General features: G+C 39.1%; 1 protein-coding gene and 1 long non-coding RNA gene across 4 annotated transcripts in view; one reads left to right on the top strand and one right to left on the bottom strand.

Moving 5' to 3' along the window:
• Positions 1–805: 805 nt before the first annotated feature.
• LOC133270818 (uncharacterized) lies at positions 806–7,748 on the bottom strand. The gene is made up of 3 exons (XR_009743924.1): positions 7,695–7,748; positions 2,714–2,838; positions 806–1,915 (listed from the first exon to the last, which is right to left on the bottom strand). It is a non-coding gene; the product is annotated as an uncharacterized LOC133270818 (long non-coding RNA).
• Positions 7,439–17,289, top strand: part of AUH (AU RNA binding methylglutaconyl-CoA hydratase) — a 119,440-nt gene continuing 109,589 nt past the window's right edge. The window contains exons 1-3 of one of the 3 annotated variants that reach the window (XM_061456362.1): positions 7,439–7,713; positions 13,456–13,523; positions 13,621–13,708. In XM_061456362.1, the coding sequence (XP_061312346.1) occupies positions 7,500–7,713; positions 13,456–13,523; positions 13,621–13,708 (370 nt within the window). In that variant the 5' untranslated portion in view covers positions 7,439–7,499. The remainder of the gene's footprint in view (positions 7,714–13,455; positions 13,524–13,620; positions 13,709–17,289) is intronic. The other 2 variants (XM_061456361.1, XM_061456360.1) reach the window with 2 other exon arrangements.

Below are 17,289 nucleotides of genomic sequence, written 5' to 3'. Positions count from 1 at the left end.
GACTACAAAAGCTTTACAGTATTGTTATGTTCCTGTGAAGTGGCTACTGGAGGGACTGTCAATTTTAGTCCTGCTCTGTCAGAGATGCATGAATTCAAAGAAGTACAGCATGTCTCCCTTGAGCTTTCCTGACAGAGGGTGCAGGATAAGGGAGAAGAAAGGTATTCTGCATCTCTGTTGCAAGAAATACAAATCCTAATTACACTGGTGTGTTCAAACAGAAAAAAGGTTATGATGAAAGCATTTTAAACAAAACACAGAATCCCTACTTTATGTAGATTAGATTAATACATGGATTAAGAGTAACATCAAGAACTGTCTTAATATACCCAACTGTATTAAATGTGTATTCCAGTGCGGAGTTTACTAGCTCTGCTGAACACCTTGGGAATTTCTTTCACTAAACAATTTTAACATACTACTTCAGAACATGGAAGCATCCCATTCTTGTTCATATTTTTACTTCTTCCACCTATTGTTAGCTACATATACCACAGGAAAATGGCATGTTTGAAAGACTTCGATGAAGGAAACCATATACTTTTTATTATTTTTTTTTTTTTTCAGGTATGGCATTGAAACAGCACAAATACTATAAAGTTCTGAAAGTTATGGGCCATTTCTGAAGTAGGCAATTGTGGGCAATATTAGCCTCACAATCTGGCTTGGAAACCTGGTTTAGTTTTTTTTAAGTCTTTCACTTCACTGAAGTGCTTAGATACATACACTTTTTTTTTGCCAGTAGGGCTGAGAAGACACAATTTGCTGTGTTGCGCTTAGCAAATAAAACATACTTCACAGGGCATAAGGTAACTGGAATGTAGTTTCATCTTCCAGACAAAGTGACATACACAAAACGATACTATCTATAAAGAAATGTTAACCATGACTCTGAAGACAGGCTAATTTTTGTAGATAGTTTTTCTTTAATTGATGACTAATTTTCACAAACTGCAAAAACTGATTCCTAGATGAGATTCTGATTTTGAAGAACTACAAAAACATGCCTTTAAAGAATGCTAAGAAACCAGAAATCTGAAAATTGTTGTGCTGGAAATGGTTGTTTACCGGTATTGATGAATAACTCTGTTTTCAGTGTGTGCCTAGGTACATAAAGTACTAGCCATTCAGTATGTATTTTGCTTTTATTTTCACATACCAGTTACTAGGTTCATTGCTCTTGATCTTAAGAATCTTGCTTTCTTACATAGACAAATGACTTAAATGAGGTGGTTAAGTAGAAGATGGGTTACGATAAAACCATTTTGACAAAACATAGGAGTCCTTAGCTTACGTAGATGCCAAACCATCTGTATCCATATCTTGTATCCATGTGAGATATGAAGACGGTGAGTATTTAACCTTTTGTTCCACCCTGGAAATTCAGGTCACAAGGTCACTCAGATTCTTTGATATGACAAGAGTTCTATATGATAGATAAGCTTTCAGTGAAAATGCTTGCTCAGCTTATCATACTGTTAATTGCATCAATATGCAGAGGGTAAAGAATGCAGGAAAATAAAGTTAAGGTTAGAATGTAAAATATATCCTAATCTAATGAAACTGAACAGAAGATCAAAAAAGTCCCCAGTATCTTCCGCATATGGGGTGAAAATGAATGTGAGGCATTTCTTAGAATGAAATATATTCAGTAGATCTCAGCATGACATAGTTAATTATAAAATACTAAAAAAGAAAAGCAAAGAACATAAATACATTTTACATCATAATAGCTTAAAATTTATCTTCAAGTGATTTGCCCATAATGTGACATATTTTTCAAGTAGTAACCATGCAATGACTTTCTTAAAAATTGCTGCAGCTTTTACAAAAAGGTAAACAGTATCTGAAACTTCAGGTATTATCTACAGTACATCCACCGTAAGCTCAGTTATTGTGTTCTGACATAAACCACCTGATAGGAAAGAAAAAAAAGAAATTAGCTGAACAGAAGGGAAATATAATTATGCCATTCAGAAATGTAACATACATCTGAACTCCTGGCTTGCTCATGAAGACTAATAAACAATTACATCTGATAAAAACAGTCTATGAAGTGCTTTTGATTTTTATGTAACATTTTATGGCTTGAGCATAAAAGACCAGTTTTCTCTTATCTCCTAGTAAGAACCTGGATTTCATGACAAATGTATTGCCTTTAAATAGTGCAGAGTTTCTTTGTAAGTTCTTTTCACTAGAAATCACATTACACCAGGACAGAAGCATTAGAGTATTTTTCATCTCCTGACTGCAATGATGTCATTTTTGCTTCATTGCAAGTTCTACTGAAATATCCTTTACTGCTTTAATTCAAAAACTTTTAAACAAAACATTATCCAGATGAATTGCCCCTTTATTTAACCAAATGGTTGCTTGGAAGGAAACCCCACTCTCTGCATTTAGATATTGTGTTTATTAAATGAGTAATTCTTTGTTCCAAAGTGCTTCCTTCTCTGGGCTAATAACTAGCTCTATTGCATTCTTCTAGATAGTATAGATTTGACAGGATTGTTTTACTGCCTCCTTAGCAGAGGCCCACGCAGCTTTTTACCACACATGCACCCACCCAGATAAAATTGGTAAATTTATTTTATATTACAATTTCATATCAACTATCTTAAATCAAATGCCAGTTACAGCAGCAGTGTGCTACTTGGTTTCTGTGCTTCTTGTGCAGCTTTCACTGACTTCCCTATACCATATTAGAGCTTACCTTACCAGCTGTCAAAGCAAGGATCCTCTAAGATACAGTTAACAATATAGTTGGCTCTGGAGTTCTTCAAAAGGACATAAAGATGGAAGGGGAGTATTGCTTCACACAAAGGCTTCTCTAGAATCCTGATCATGAAGAAAATAAACGATTTTAACAACATTTATAAATAGCCGAACAGCATACATTCACTTTAAGGAAAGCATTCAATGATGTTGCAGTTTGATGGCAATTTGCCTGAATGCATCATTATTTAAACAAGCCGGTGAATATTTGTTCTGTTGAGCTACTTCAAAAATACAAGAAAGCTTTTTAAAAGCTTGGCAAAAGAAGACCTGTATTGCAATCAAAGACTTGGAGTTGTAATTAGACACAAATATTTCAATTTTTAGCAATCTCTGGTGTTCATCAATTCTCTATTCCCACTACCTTTGCTTACATTAAATACCACAGAAATAAATACCTTTTTTTCATGCCCTTTTGGGATAAACTACGTGCCTTGTCCCAGAAGAAAACATTTTGTATTTTTTTTTCACAGAGTATCTGCCGAATTCCTGTTACAAGCACCTAAGGCCCTCTTAAGGCTCTGATCTTCCAGTATTACATGTTTGTAGGTCTGTGGCAACTACTGCCAATTTACCCATGCAAGAAGGCTTGTTCAGCACGTTTATGTTCCTGCAATTGTTTTAGCATTCTGCCTTGGTTGTGATCTGCAGAGAATGGTTTATGCTGCCTTCCATGTCTGGGAAGCAAGTAAGAAGTCCCTGGCTTATGTATGCCAGGATGAACTACATCAATTCAATGAATGCAGTTGTCTCCATTTTCAAGATGCAAGATCATATGCACAAATAAATGGGGTTGACATGAATGCAAAGACAAAATCTGTCCTTTACTCCAAAGTATGAGTGACACAAAAGTACGTTTTCATCTACACACGTTGGAACAAGGTAATAAGTGCCACGTAAACAAACTTGTAAGCATACCCAATTAGTCTGAGCTTAGCAATAATAATTTCTGAGAAGAAAAAGTAAGCTGTAAACCCATCATACAGTTTAGCATTATAATCTCAACACTGCACTGAGCAGAAAGAAAACAGACAATCTAAGGAAACAGCTGCCTGCAAAACACTGTGAATAGTCGTGGTGCCAGAAAGGGGAACATGCTGTGTGTGCTACATGCTTAATAATACACAACAACAACGGACTTGTTTTCCCAGTATCAGTATTTAAAGAAGACGAAAAAGGCTTTAAAAAAAGTTAAAAATCAAGATTGGAAATGTAGGTGTGCTAACTGGGTAACATAATAATCAGAAAAAATCTGCCATTAATAAAAAGGAAAGATGTGAAAATTAGAAGAGACAAAAGCTCCTGGTGGGTGGTGTGAAACTGAAACCACCTTTATAAACCAACTTAAGAGAACAGGTCGCTAAACGGATCTCGCTCTCAAATATCAACAGTCACTTTACAGAGACAAGTGATTCAGCTTGAAAACCCAAAATTGCATGCTTCATTTTTCCATAGCACGTGTTCCCTTTTCATCTGGTTAAATGCTGCCGCTGACGTGCTCATCCAGGAAAAATGAAACTATTCATTGCACCTCATCTACGTGCACAATGTAATAAAATCAAAGCCACTTAGAACCAGCTGAGATTCCTTTCCATCCTTATTCCTGCTGCATTGTACATCCTGTCTGTACCTTTTCATTGTCACCTGTAAAGTAGCAAATTAGTATAACAGCTATTCTTCTGTCTCATTTCAAATGTTTTATTAGTATTTTTAGTAATACTAGATGCCGAACTGAACATCCACAAGTACTTTTCACCCTCCCTAGTTTTAGGTACCTAATTTAGACCTTAGAGGCCACACTCACCATTATACTTACAGAGTGAGACTGTAACCCTGAAAGTGAATCACGGCAGGTGCCCAGCACTGAAGCATGTTGAACAATAAACTTCTCTTCACTAACCATGTAGGCCATCCTCTGATTTCTGCACATACAAGCTGTGTTGCCTAAGTTGCAACAGTACTGTATCAAAACCAGAAAAAGGACACCATTCCCCTACTCAAATTCCCCTCCCTTCAGGTTGCATTTTTGAACAAAAGCTGTGAGTGAAGCTAAAAAAGGGGCTGCATTTTTCCCTTTTCAGTCTCAGTCCCGTACACTGTGAGAACCTGCAACCTGATGCGAATGTGGTTTTCCGGGTAATTTCAAAAGTAAAATTAATTAAGGTGAAGGACCTTCAAGTTTTTTCCCTTGGATTAGATTATGATTGACTGACCATATTAAAAGTTAGAGCTGAGTGCAGAGAACTGCTGAGCTGTTCTCCATCTACACTGGCTCGACTTTCATTCATGCTCACATTGCTTCTCTGGGTATAAGGGAGGCTGAGTCAAGATTTATACAGTTGTGCTAAATCAATTTATTTTACTCATCACCAAGTACCAATATTTGGATTTCCGTGTGCAGCAGGAACCAGGTTACCAAGCACTGTCATACACTATTAGGCTGCTGCTTAACAGTTCTGTTCCAGTTGCCCAGTTTGTTTTTCTTATTAGTATATATGTGTAAATAACAGTTTGCATGTCAATAGACTTTCCCTCTGTAACTAAATGTGCTTTCCATGTACCACTTTGACTTTAAAGCTGTGTTGCTAGAACTAAACTTCAGTGAAAAAAAAACAGCAAGAGAATATGGAAACTTCACTTGGATCCAAAAAGTCTTGATTCATGCCCGTATGTCAGTTCAATGAGAGGAACTAACTACACAGTATTACAAAAGGCACTGTAGTATTAAATTACCAAAACAAAACACACTTAAGACAAGTATCATGCAGCTTTAAACATACAGTGATGGTGTACAAGAAAATTGTACTTCTAAAATTCTTTTAGCTTTAACCATGACTGCGGGTGCTTTACAACAGACGAGGCTATTCTGTTGGGCTTGATTCCATATACTGACCTCTGCTCAGGAAAGCATCCACTAGTTCTTGAGTCTGGGAACCACTGCAAATGACACCACATCTGCCCAGTTTCAAGGCAACGTTATGGTATGTAGTCAATCTAGTTCTGCTTTTAATGTCTTTCTACCTTATTCTGTGACTTTTAGAACGGTGCTGTCCCTATTTCTATTGACATAATTGGGTGTGGTATTTCAAAATTTGTTCTCATAAAATAAAATGTTGACTGTGAACAAAATTTCCAGGTCAGGCATTCTTTATTCCTTTCTGCTGGCAAAGACTTCAGCATACTGCAGGCTGTATTGGCATAGGCTGTTAATCACAAGCTATAGTCCAGTTTAAATAGTAAAACATAATAAATGCAAGGCGATAGTCTGCCTGTTTCTCCCCCTACATCTGCCCTTCATGGTGCTCTAGAAGAACAAAGAGGTCACTATTTTTAGGCTTTCATTTCTCCAGAAGAAAAGCAGTGGAAGAGCTGCTGAGCAACTGCATGAAGGAGAGGAATGCAGTGACTGGCTTTCGCAAACAACCAAATGGCTGCATCTGACCCTCTGCTCAGAAGTGGAACAAGTTCTGTCCCCCTGATTAAGTAACACTGAGTTTTGAAAATGACAGGACGTGGCTCACTGGCATGTTTTCAATTCTCAAAGCCCATTTTTTCCAGGTTAATAAACTGAAGACAAACTTCACAGCTTTTTAAGTCTCATTACTGTCCCAGACTAATCACAGCTATGGCAACCTTTCTCAAGTCCTACATAAGGAGTCAAGTGAACTCATTTAATACATATATACTCTGGTACCTGTAAATGTTGTGGTATTGGCATATGGATAGGTGAAATTCTACTGTCCTATTGAAACAGGTCATAATAGTCTTGTAACATTTGCATTTGCAATTAAAGATGGCACCTATCTCCTACGTGCTCCTTAACCACTTACATCCTCTGACTCGCTTCATGTCGGTATGCCTGTCAGTGTGCATGGATGGCAAAGAGACCCCATGGCGGGGTTTCTAAAACAACTAGACTCAGTTCTGAATACCAGGCCGCATTAGTTTGACCCTTACTTTTGCAAAGAGACAGATTTACCTAGAAAGCAATTCAGAGTGCCTAGAAAGAGGAGGGTGGGCATAGAGCAACGCAAAGAAACCAAGCCAGAAGCCTTTTATCTCAGCATGCAGAACCAGGTGCTACCTGCTGTTGTGGTTTTGACCGCAGCCTGTAACTTGTACCACGGTTGTGCTGTTGACTGTCACTGATGTGGTCAGTGCTGATGCCATTGCCAGGCCTGGCCATGGCTGCAGTAGTTGAACAGAAGCGACTGCAGAGGAGCCTGTGCACATTTACTCTGGCGTCACAGAGCCGCAGCATGTTGCCCATGACATGGGGTCTAGGCAGGTTCACCACAGATAGGTATGTGGTAATTTCCACCATTACCGATAACTCACAGTAAAACTGAACAGCAGGTTTTCCCGGTGTGAGACTTTTCTATGTGCCAGTGTATTTCACGCTGCGGGCGCAACCCTCCGGATCCCTGCCGGCTAACGAGCCTTCCCTCGCCACCTGCGGCTAGGAGAGCAGCGCCTGGCCCGCTTGACACCACGGCTAGAACCGCCAGCCCAGGCCCAAGCCCTGCCCTGCGCCGTCCCGTCCCGCAGCCTCCCGCGTCCCCGCCCGCAGCCAGCGGCGCCCCGGGGGCCCGCCAGCAGAGCGTACGGCCCTCGCGCCTCGGCAGCGGCGGCGGGAGGGGGAAGGAAGGAGGGAGCCGGGGGTCACGTGGGTGGCGGGACCGGGGCCGGCGGTCGCGAGAGACTGAGGCGGCGCGGGCGGCAGCATGGCGGCGGCGCTGCGGGGCCTGGGCCTACTGCAAGGCCGAGTCAGGCTGGCAGCCACAGCCGCCGCGACCTCCTCCTTCCGCCGTCCCGGCCAACGGGCGACGGTCCGGGGAGGCGCCGCTGCCACTGTCCCCTCGGCCGGGAAGAGCTACGGCTCCGAGGCGAAGGAAGAGGAGGAGCTGCGGATACGCTACCTGGATGACGAGCACAAAGGTAACGAGGGGAAGGCGGCAGCGTCACGGCCGCCCCTCTCCCACTACCGCGGTGACCCCTGCGCGACGCCGAAGCACTGTGGGACGGCCGCCTAAGGTGGGGCAGGGAGGGAGAGGTCCCAAGGAACCCACTGGCGGGCGGGGGCGGGAAGGGAGCGGCGGCTCCTCCTCTTTACCCTGGCCGGTGGCTTCGTCGTAGGGTGCGGGTTGTGGCCGGTGAGGCAGCTGCAGAGCTGGGTCTGCGTGGGGTCTCCTGGTTTTTCTTTTTCAGTGTGCTGCACTGTACATAGTCTGTGTTCACCCCTTTGTAAGCGGACATGTAATGGCCACTTTAATGGGAGAAAACGAAGTTCAGCAGCAAACTGCTAGAGTTGTGCTGCTTACCTCACCTCTTTTATGCTTGTGTGCAGGGCAGACAGGGGCACAGAAGTGGCTTCAGCCTTTTCTGTTCCGGAGTGTGTGGCTACATCACTCTTGCTCATCTCATGCTGCTTTCCTAGTAGCCATCTTACTCTCCTTGTAGTGCTACCAACTGCTGCTGATCTTGCTCTGCTTAGCTGTACTAACAGTCTTGTTTTAATACACCTGGGTAGACAAAGAAAGTGAATCCATGCTCCAGAGTGATCTGGAGCCAGTGCAACACAACATGGATGCTTTGCGCTTCCTCTTCTGGTTTGATGCTGAGCACATTTTAGAGGTGTTTTTCCTTTGGAGGTGTTTCATGTCCCTTGGTGTTTTTTTCCTTCTTTCCCATTTAGAATCCTAGAACCACAGAATATTTAGGGTTGTAAAGGACCTTAAAATCATTTAGTTCCAAGCCCCCTGCCATAGGCAGGGATTTGGGTGCAGTAGGGCTAGGAATGGTGGGGAAACAGTAAGTCCAAGCTCCCTTCCTGAGGGCTGTATTTTTAGAGCCATGATGCTCTACCTACTTTTATGGAGGGGGCCAGAGTGCAACGCATCATCTTTATGTAACTGCTGTGTCTTGGAGTAACCGTATGTTGTGATGTGCAATTCAGTTTGTGTCTTTCAGCATGTTAAGTCGGTTATTTTGGACTTGATGTGAATTCAGGCAAGCACCTGTGATTTGAGTATGCATAGGTATAGTTTTATATACATATACAGAGAGGTAACTTTAAAACTTTGAATTTTAGCATGATTCTTTTTCAAAGGAGAACTGAGGTTCTACTTTCATCCAAGCAGAGGGTTTTTTGTCATTCTTAAGGGTCAGTAAAGTTGTTGATACCAAAAGAAGCATGACCAGGAGGTCGAGGGAGGGGATCCAGCCCCTCTACTCTGTTCTTGTGGAACCTCACTTGGAATATTGTGTGCAGTTATGGTGTCCTCAACATAAAAAGGGCATGGAACTGTTGGAATAAGTCCAGAGGAGGGCCACGAGGATGATCAGGGGACTGGAGCACCTCCTGTATGAAGACAGGCTGAGAAAGTTGGGGCTGTTCAGCCTGGAGAAGAGAAGGCTACATGGAGACCTCATAGCAGCCTTGCAGTATCTGAAGGGGGCCTCTAAGGATGCTGAAGGAGGACTCTTCATCAGGGGCTGTACCAATAGGACAAGGAGTAAGGGGTTTAAACTTAAACAGGGGAAGTTTAGGTTAGATGCAAGGAAGAAGTTCTTTACTGCGAGGGTGGTGAGGCACTGGAATGGGTTGCCGAAAGAAGTGGCAAATACTCCATCGCTGGCAGTGTTCAAGGCCAGGTTGGAGTCTTGGGTGACATGGTCTAGTGTAAGGCGTCCCTACCCATGGCAGGGGGTTGGAACTAGATGATCTTTTCCAACCCTAACCACTCTGTGATTCTATGATATAATCTGATCCTGAAATCCACTTCTGCCTTGATGTCTGTTCTGTTCCCAATTGTTTCCAGTTCCTCTAAGGCATACTTTTTTTTTGCCCTGTTTCCTAACTGGGGAACTTAGAATTGGTTTTAAACATTAATTTTGTTTTTTAAAGGTTATTTTAAATCGAGGAAGAGGCAAGGCAGGAGCAAAAAAGAGTTTGTGAGATGTTAGAGTGCTTTGTTTTATTTTGTGTTTTTTGTTTGTTTTGTGCTTTTCCAATAAGTGATAGAAAATAACTTGAGTACTACCCAAGATGGTGATTTTTATTTCTACTGTTACACAAAAAAACAATAGAATTAGGCACTATATTCCAGCTGTTAAATCAGCAAGGAATCATTGCTTTTGTAATGTTTATGACGGTGTTATGTTGTGCGTATTTATCCTAGGTTCATTGCTGAGTGTTTTTGAGGCATATACTGTAAGATCAGTTGGGCATAGAATTAAAGGAGGCTTTTGAAGAAAAAGTAGAGAGGTAGCTAAAGTTTTGCACGTCAGTAACCCACCTGTTTTTATTTTTTCCCTTGAAAAAATCTTTATGAAGTTGTTTTTTCTTTCCTTCTCCCAATATACATCGTTGTTAACTGTGGCATTAAAAATGCTCCAAAACATGGAGATAACATTTGGAGTGTTAAATCAGCTGTGGCTATCATAAAGAGGAATTTAATCAATCTATTTTTAATTCATTAATTCTTTTTAGGAGAAGGGATTTTGTTTGGCTTTGCCTTTCAGAAGAATATGGAAGAAAATACTGTTTATTAATAAAGGATAAAAACAAGAGCCTTAGCATTAAGCCTGGAGGAGACGTAAGTTTCCTGTGTCTCCTTCAGCAGCACAAATAGCAGGCCATGTTTCTGTGAAAGAAATGTCTCTGCTTCCTCTCCGTACTGGTACTGCTCACCCTCCACCTTGCAATGTGTGACAAGTTTGTCTGTCTTTATCTGCTTACAGCCTTAATAATCCTGCTGCGTTAGGGCATTAACTCCATATAATTTCCTGTGTTCTTTTTTTACTCTCCTCTAACCTACCATTACTTTTTCCACCAGTTCATGTTCTAGACCTTCTCAGGTGAGGCCCTGGTGCTGTTGCCTCATCCATACTCTTCCATTACATACTTCTTGACCACACACAGATCTAGTCTCTGGGACTACCTTTTACAGCTCACACATTCTTGTTTATGCTGTGGGTAAGCTGTTGTCCGTGCCTAGTGTTTCTGTGCGACTTGGAGAAGGTTGTGTTGTCCAGGGGCTTTTACAGCTGAGGATGCTGGGAGGCAGGAAAACTGAATGTAGCTGCCTTGTAGCTCTAGAGAAATCCTTCCCTGCAGGCAAAGTACCAAACTGTCCTGCTTCATAACACTTTCACCTGATTTGTATACCGCATTTTTGGGAACTTGTGAACATAAACTGAAGTGAGAGTATATTTCAAAGGGGTCATTATTAAGATTTTAACTCAACACTCTTCAGCTTCCAAATTTGAGCTGAACTAGAATACAAAAGATGTGAGATTTTTGGAGAACGCGATTGTAAACTGCCTGTGTATTCTGAACAGCACGTTGCAACTTGTGTAGCTTTTTATATCAGTTTTCTGTGAGTATAGGTGAATGTCAGTACATTAGTATTTTTCAATTAAAGACATAGCTTTTAATTTGAGATTCTAGGGCTGAAATGTACTACAGCTGTTGACATTTCAGAACTTTTAGCCAAGTTGCATTAGTGATCCCATTACAAATTTTAAGGCTTTTGCACTTCAAGTTACAGATGGAATCAGGAGAAATATCTCTGCAGTCTTGACTCAAGTATTGTAGTGTCACTTGCTGGAATGCGATACAAATATTTGTAAAATTCAGATTTTGCACTAGAATAACTCTTTCTGCTTATATTTTCCAGCTGGTGTTAGTTGAGTTAGAGGATGTAAGACAGCTTTTTGTCATCCTCGGTTACAATTTTAACATACATAGAATAGGCAGAACAAATACAGTCTCGGTTGAAGTTGTTTGTTCAGAGGTTGGAAACTGATCGCTAGCTGATAAACTGCATAAGCTTTCCCTTCTTTTATTCTCTTTAAATAAAGCAGGGGTAAACAGATTAGATATACTAATTTAAGAAATGCCGGAAAGATTTTAAGTGGTGTTTTTAAGTGCAGATGAGGGATTTTGAAAAGTGTTTGGGCCTTTTTAAAAAAAATACTGTCTAGTATACATCTGTATGATTTTGCACTCAAATATTGCTTGATAAGGTGATCAGTGGAAACTACCAGAAATGTAGATGGTACACTCACCATAGATTCTGGTTTTGCTTAAAAAAACTATTCTATAATAATACGCATCTAAGTCAACTTCTCTACATTGGTTTATCTCAGTACTTGAGACAAGCTTAAAAATAGCTTAGCTCTCTTTGATTCTTCCTCTGTTTTTCAGTGCATATTTTAATTTGGGTTTTTTTTTTTTTTAGTAATGAAAAGGTACATTTGGATAGATGATTTGTGTGAGTATACTTAACACAAATAAATGTATTACCATAAGTACTTTCTGTACAGATTTAGTGAATCTTTCTAACTCAGACAAAATTACTAATGAGTGTAAAGACAGGAATTTTTTTTGTAAGTAAATGTTAAATGTGTTCCCACCAAACAGTGAAGATGAGTATTTTTTAAAAACTAAGAAGTACAAGATAAACCAGATAAAAATCATATTTTTGCTATCGCTCTTAAAAGTACAAGAACCTTTCAGTATGAACTGCATATATGCAAATCCCAAATTTAGTCTACACTATGAAATGAGGATGTTTTGGGGAATTTAAGTAGCAAATACCTGGGCAAATACTGAGTTTCTGGAATTTCCTTTTTTTTTTTTTTTATATATATATATAGGTGTATCTTATAGATTGATGGCAATACTGTGGGCATTTTTGTTTGATGTAGAGAGCCCCCTTTTTGTCTTTCATTCCTCATCCCTGTTCTAGTCTTTTGCCTTTCTTCCCTTACCCCTGCATTGTCCAAGTAAAAAAAAAGTCCTGTTTGATAAGACCTTACCTGAGCTGCAGCTATGTTAATAGGACTGTATGCTGGTGTTTAGAATTCAGAGAACTGTAGTGTGTTCAGGAAGTAATTGTCTAAAAGATTGCTATAGGATTGGTAAGCTTACCAAGATAAGCTTCTCAGAATTTTATTGTTTGATAGTCATGCCTGTTAAGATGAGGGTGAAATAAAGACAAATAAATGGTGTTTCTGCTGCAACATTCATACTAATGCACATGTAATCAGTCAGTGAGACAAGTGATCTCTAAGTGGGCTAAGGAAGCTGTGAATGTGTGATTGGAGCTGTATAGCAAACATTGAGTACAGTTTTGTGTGTTGGGAGAGAATTATTACATATATTTTTCCTTTTAAACAGAAGGTCAGTTTTCCCATTGGTAGCATTCTTTCTATTTGTGACTTCCTCTTACCTATATCAGAGCTGCTAGTCTTAGGTGTGGTAACACTTCTTCCTTCAAGAATTCTGTGAAGGCAAGCTGTCTAAAAAAAGAAACCTAGTGTTTTACAGTTAAGTATCTTTCCTGATTGCATATCAGCACTTCACACACTAACATGAAATTTGTGTATGCAGTTGTGTAATTATACATTCAGCCTTTGTAAGCCCTGTTTCCATGTGAAGGTATTAGGGGCATACTTTCATTGTTACAATAAATGTAATTTCTTTTGAACACTAAACTTTTTAACACTGGAAAGTGTAAGTCGATTTATTTTCTTTCAAGAACTCAGTATTTAAGTGATTACACTAGCATTTTTTGCAATCCTCGATGTTTTTTCTATAATTTAAAAATAATTTGCATATATAATATATATTTTACTATACTTAACAATGATACAGTTTTTCTTCCCCTCCAGGAATTGTGGTACTTGGATTAAATAGATCTCATGCCAAGAATGCACTTAGCAAAAATCTTTTAAAAATGGTAAGTTAAAATAATAGTTTTTAGTATAAAGGTGAAGTATTGGTATTAAGCACTTTAAAAAGTCTTTGTTTATTCCCTTTCCTCATTTTCTCTGTAGATGTCAAAAGCTGTGGATGCTTTGAAATCTGATAAGAAAGTACGAACTGTTATATTCCGGAGTGAAGTCCCAGGGATATTCTGTGCTGGTATGCAAACTTCATTTTCCTGAGAAGCTGAAAATCTGTATCTCATATTGCACAAAAAAAGACCCAGATTCCAAGGAAACATGTCTTCTGTGTATATTCATCTCAGTAGCAAACAGAATATTTTGTATGATTTTCTTCAGTTACTAACAAGAACCAAATACTGGTTTTATTCTTTCTGTGTCATAAAGTATTTAAAAATATGTAACAGATTATTCATGGTGCTGAAAAGTTATTTGATTTAGCTCCTAGAAAGTCTTGCGTGTACTTCAGAATGAGAACCAAATAATGCTGGAGGCCTGTGTAGGAAGCTGTATCAACACTATGTTTTAAGCACATTAGAATTAACTTTTAATTGAAAAAAATACTTAAAATGTATTATGAAAGTAACTCTCACTTCATGCTGCGTGGATTTTAAAAATACAGTTAAAAAAAAGCCCCAAACCAGAAAAACGTGTCTTGCCAAACGCCCAGGAAAACAAAAGCTCTCAACTATGAAACACTGGGAAAAAGAATTTGTCAACATGTCAAAATCAATTGAGGCAACTGTCTTTTGTGGATATAAAGTGAATAGTTCCCTTATTTTCAGATGTCCCATCTAGTTCTTACTTTGCTCAAACTTAATTTAAATTTGCTTGAAACCGAAAACAAAAGTTGGTTTCCTCTTACTAATATACAAATAGAACTGTCAGGAAAGAAGAGATCAGTTCTAAAATCTTTCTGTTCACTTATGAAGCCATAAACTTGCTAGCCACACATAACGTAGTTAATTCAGATTTAAATGCAAAATAGTTTTTGCAATTTTTACGTATGTAACATACCAAAGTACTTTTAGTTGAATTTTAAATTATTTTTGCTGCTTTTAATTGTGTTTTCCATCCAGATACAGTTTGTAACTTCTAAGACTTGTGAGAAGCATTGTCTTGGAAAAAAGGAAGTATGAATTCAGTATTTAGTAATACACATAAATAAGTTAAATATGCTTGTATTAAATATACTGTATTACTCAGTATATTTTAATTTAAAGGTTGTATCTTGTTTTAAAGTAACAACTTTTAAAGATTATTATAATAATAATAATCATCTTAGGGAAAAAAGTTTAAAAGCTGTGTTTTTTAAACTGATGAAAAATGCAGCATCAGAGCAACAAATGCAAATGAGGTTTCAAATTACATGTTATGTACTTCATATGACAAGGTGGTCATTAGTTGAGATTTGTTGTCAACTCTGTATTTTTTAGGTAACTTTTTTATTTAACAGTCATAAGTTTTATCATAGTGTTACAGGGGAAATATGAGAGCAAAAATACTGATTTTGAGGGAGAGGATCTCAACTGTGCTATTAATACTGTTCTTCTCCAGCATTCTTTGTTGGCTGACTGTGTAGAGCTGTTTTGGTATTGAGATTTAACGTAGGCATTGTTGCCTGTTTGTCTGGCTAAAAAAAGAAAAGCAACTTAGAGAATGACAGCTGACTCAGCTCACTGCAGACAAGATGCAAGGATGTTTATGTGTGGTCATTAGGATGGGACACAAACCCTGAAAAGAGGAGTGTGAAGGACTGTGTCTGGATAGCAAAGCCAGATTTTAAAGCAGGGAATAGAGATAGGGTGTGGACCAGGGGTCTGTGGTTAAAAAAAAACAGGTTTCGTGAAAAAGGAGGGTCCTAAGAAAGGAAACTCCTGCAGCTGAACCAGTGAAATAAAGGATGTTCCAACAGTGATAACTGAAACTCAGGGTGAACCAGAAGACTTGAGGCAAAGTTTGTCAATGAAAATAGGGAGAAAGAGCTCAGTGGCTGGATGAGTTGCCTCTATAGGTAGCTGTAAGAGTGTGTAAAGAGGATGAAACTAGAGAAAGCACAGTGGGACATGAAGAAAACAGGTAATGGTTTAGGGAAGTAGGATGGAGGCAGGAACACTGGATGTAACAAGGCATTTTCTGGAGGGTACTCAGGAAATTTGGTAGAACAGAAGAAAGCATTTTCAAGCTGCAATATTGCAGGACAATGTGTTGTTTCAAGAGCACTTAATTTCCTTAAAATAATGCAAGTATCATCTTGTGAAATGTCACTTTTCTAATGTGTTATAGTGCAGTTCAATTAGGATAGACTTCAAATGTTTGTTTTATTTTTTGTATTTCCTCAATTGTGTTTTCTTGCTTGCGTGTGTGGGAATGTATGGTTTTTAAAAATACATTTTTATGGTGATTTTTTTGGACCACCATCTTTACAGACCGCAGATTGAGAAACTTTGTCCTAGAATGTAATTCCCTTTTATGTAAGGAATGAAATCCAAGATCCTTAAATCTTGCCATTCCTCAGCTATCAAAAAAAATCTGTGAAAGCCACAAGCCAAGTGTCTTGTTTCCTTCTAAGGGCTAGTTAGACATGACATCCAACTGTTTTTCACAAAATGACAGTGTGGTTGATTTAAAAGATTTAGACTGTTGATGACTTGTGGATTTGAGCATGTTTCCAAATTACGGAATTTTCACATGTGAAATGGATGAAAAAAACCCAGGAATTGTATAAAAGAAAATAGAGATGTGCCAGCAGCCATATAATTTCATTTCTGCATAAAGATTTGCTTTGAATCTTTTTACTGCTGTTGTCTTGGTTCTTTCTTACGCTGTATGCATCCATGGATGCAGAAAGGTGTTCATGAATGCTCTAGTGCTGATCAAAAGAGACACCCAGAAGTAAAAGAAAAGCTTGGCTGGGGTTAAGGATGCATGATGTCTATGAGGCCACCTTCTGCTTCCATGAGAAGTGCTCTGGCTCTGGGTCACTTTTTAGCCCCTTTCTTTGTCTAAAACTAGATAAATAGAATACTGGCATTTCTGGAGTGAACATACGCACTCAGTCCTGACCTGTGTAAGCCTATGCTGTACACCTGCCCAGTTCTGCAGCGAGGCAGGTGAGTCTGTACAAGAGTCTGTTTCCTGTCAGTGTTCAATCCTTGAGGGAGGTACAGTCTCTGCATGGGATGAGGCAGGTGTCCATAGGTAAAAAATCTGTGATCAAATAGTTTAGAGCTGTGCTGTGTCAACACAAAGGGGTAAGTTACATGGACATAGGCAGTTTGAATAGCTTCATTTTTAATTATTAATGTAATTTTAACATATGTATAATAATGATATTGCTCAGGTAGCTTTGTGAGTAGATTTTGAGGGTTTTTCACCTTAAAAAAAATAAATTGGAAGTGTGTGTGCATAGTACTGTTGGGAGATACGGTGCTGTGAGGAAGGGAAGAAGGACCCTCCATGGTTCTTTTAAAACCTTGTGTTGGAGTGGCAATGTGTTCTGGAGACATTCTTACAGCTTGGAGTGGCAATGTGTTCTGGAGACATTCTTACAGCTTCTCTTCTTAACTGCATGAGGTCTGAAAGAAGGTATAAGTAAAATATATTGTCCAAGAGCAACTTTTTGGTTTTTAGATGGTGTTCAATAATGTTTGTAGTCCAAAGAGGTGAACAACTTAATATTGCACCTTAAAGCTTTTGTTGTTCAGTTTCCTAGCCTTTGAATAGAAGGCAAAGTAATATTTATACAACTTCTAGTTATTGTTGAATTTTGCATTTGGA

This window comes from Pezoporus flaviventris, unplaced genomic scaffold, assembly GCF_033815535.1.
Source record: "Pezoporus flaviventris isolate CSIRO_AGI_PZ_B2104156 unplaced genomic scaffold, CSIRO_AGI_Pfla_v1 ptg000022l, whole genome shotgun sequence".
Classification (NCBI taxonomy): Eukaryota; Metazoa; Chordata; class Aves; order Psittaciformes; family Psittacidae; genus Pezoporus; species Pezoporus flaviventris.
The sequence above is the reverse complement of the archived record's forward strand: the minus strand, read 5'-3'. Positions and strand labels throughout refer to the sequence as shown.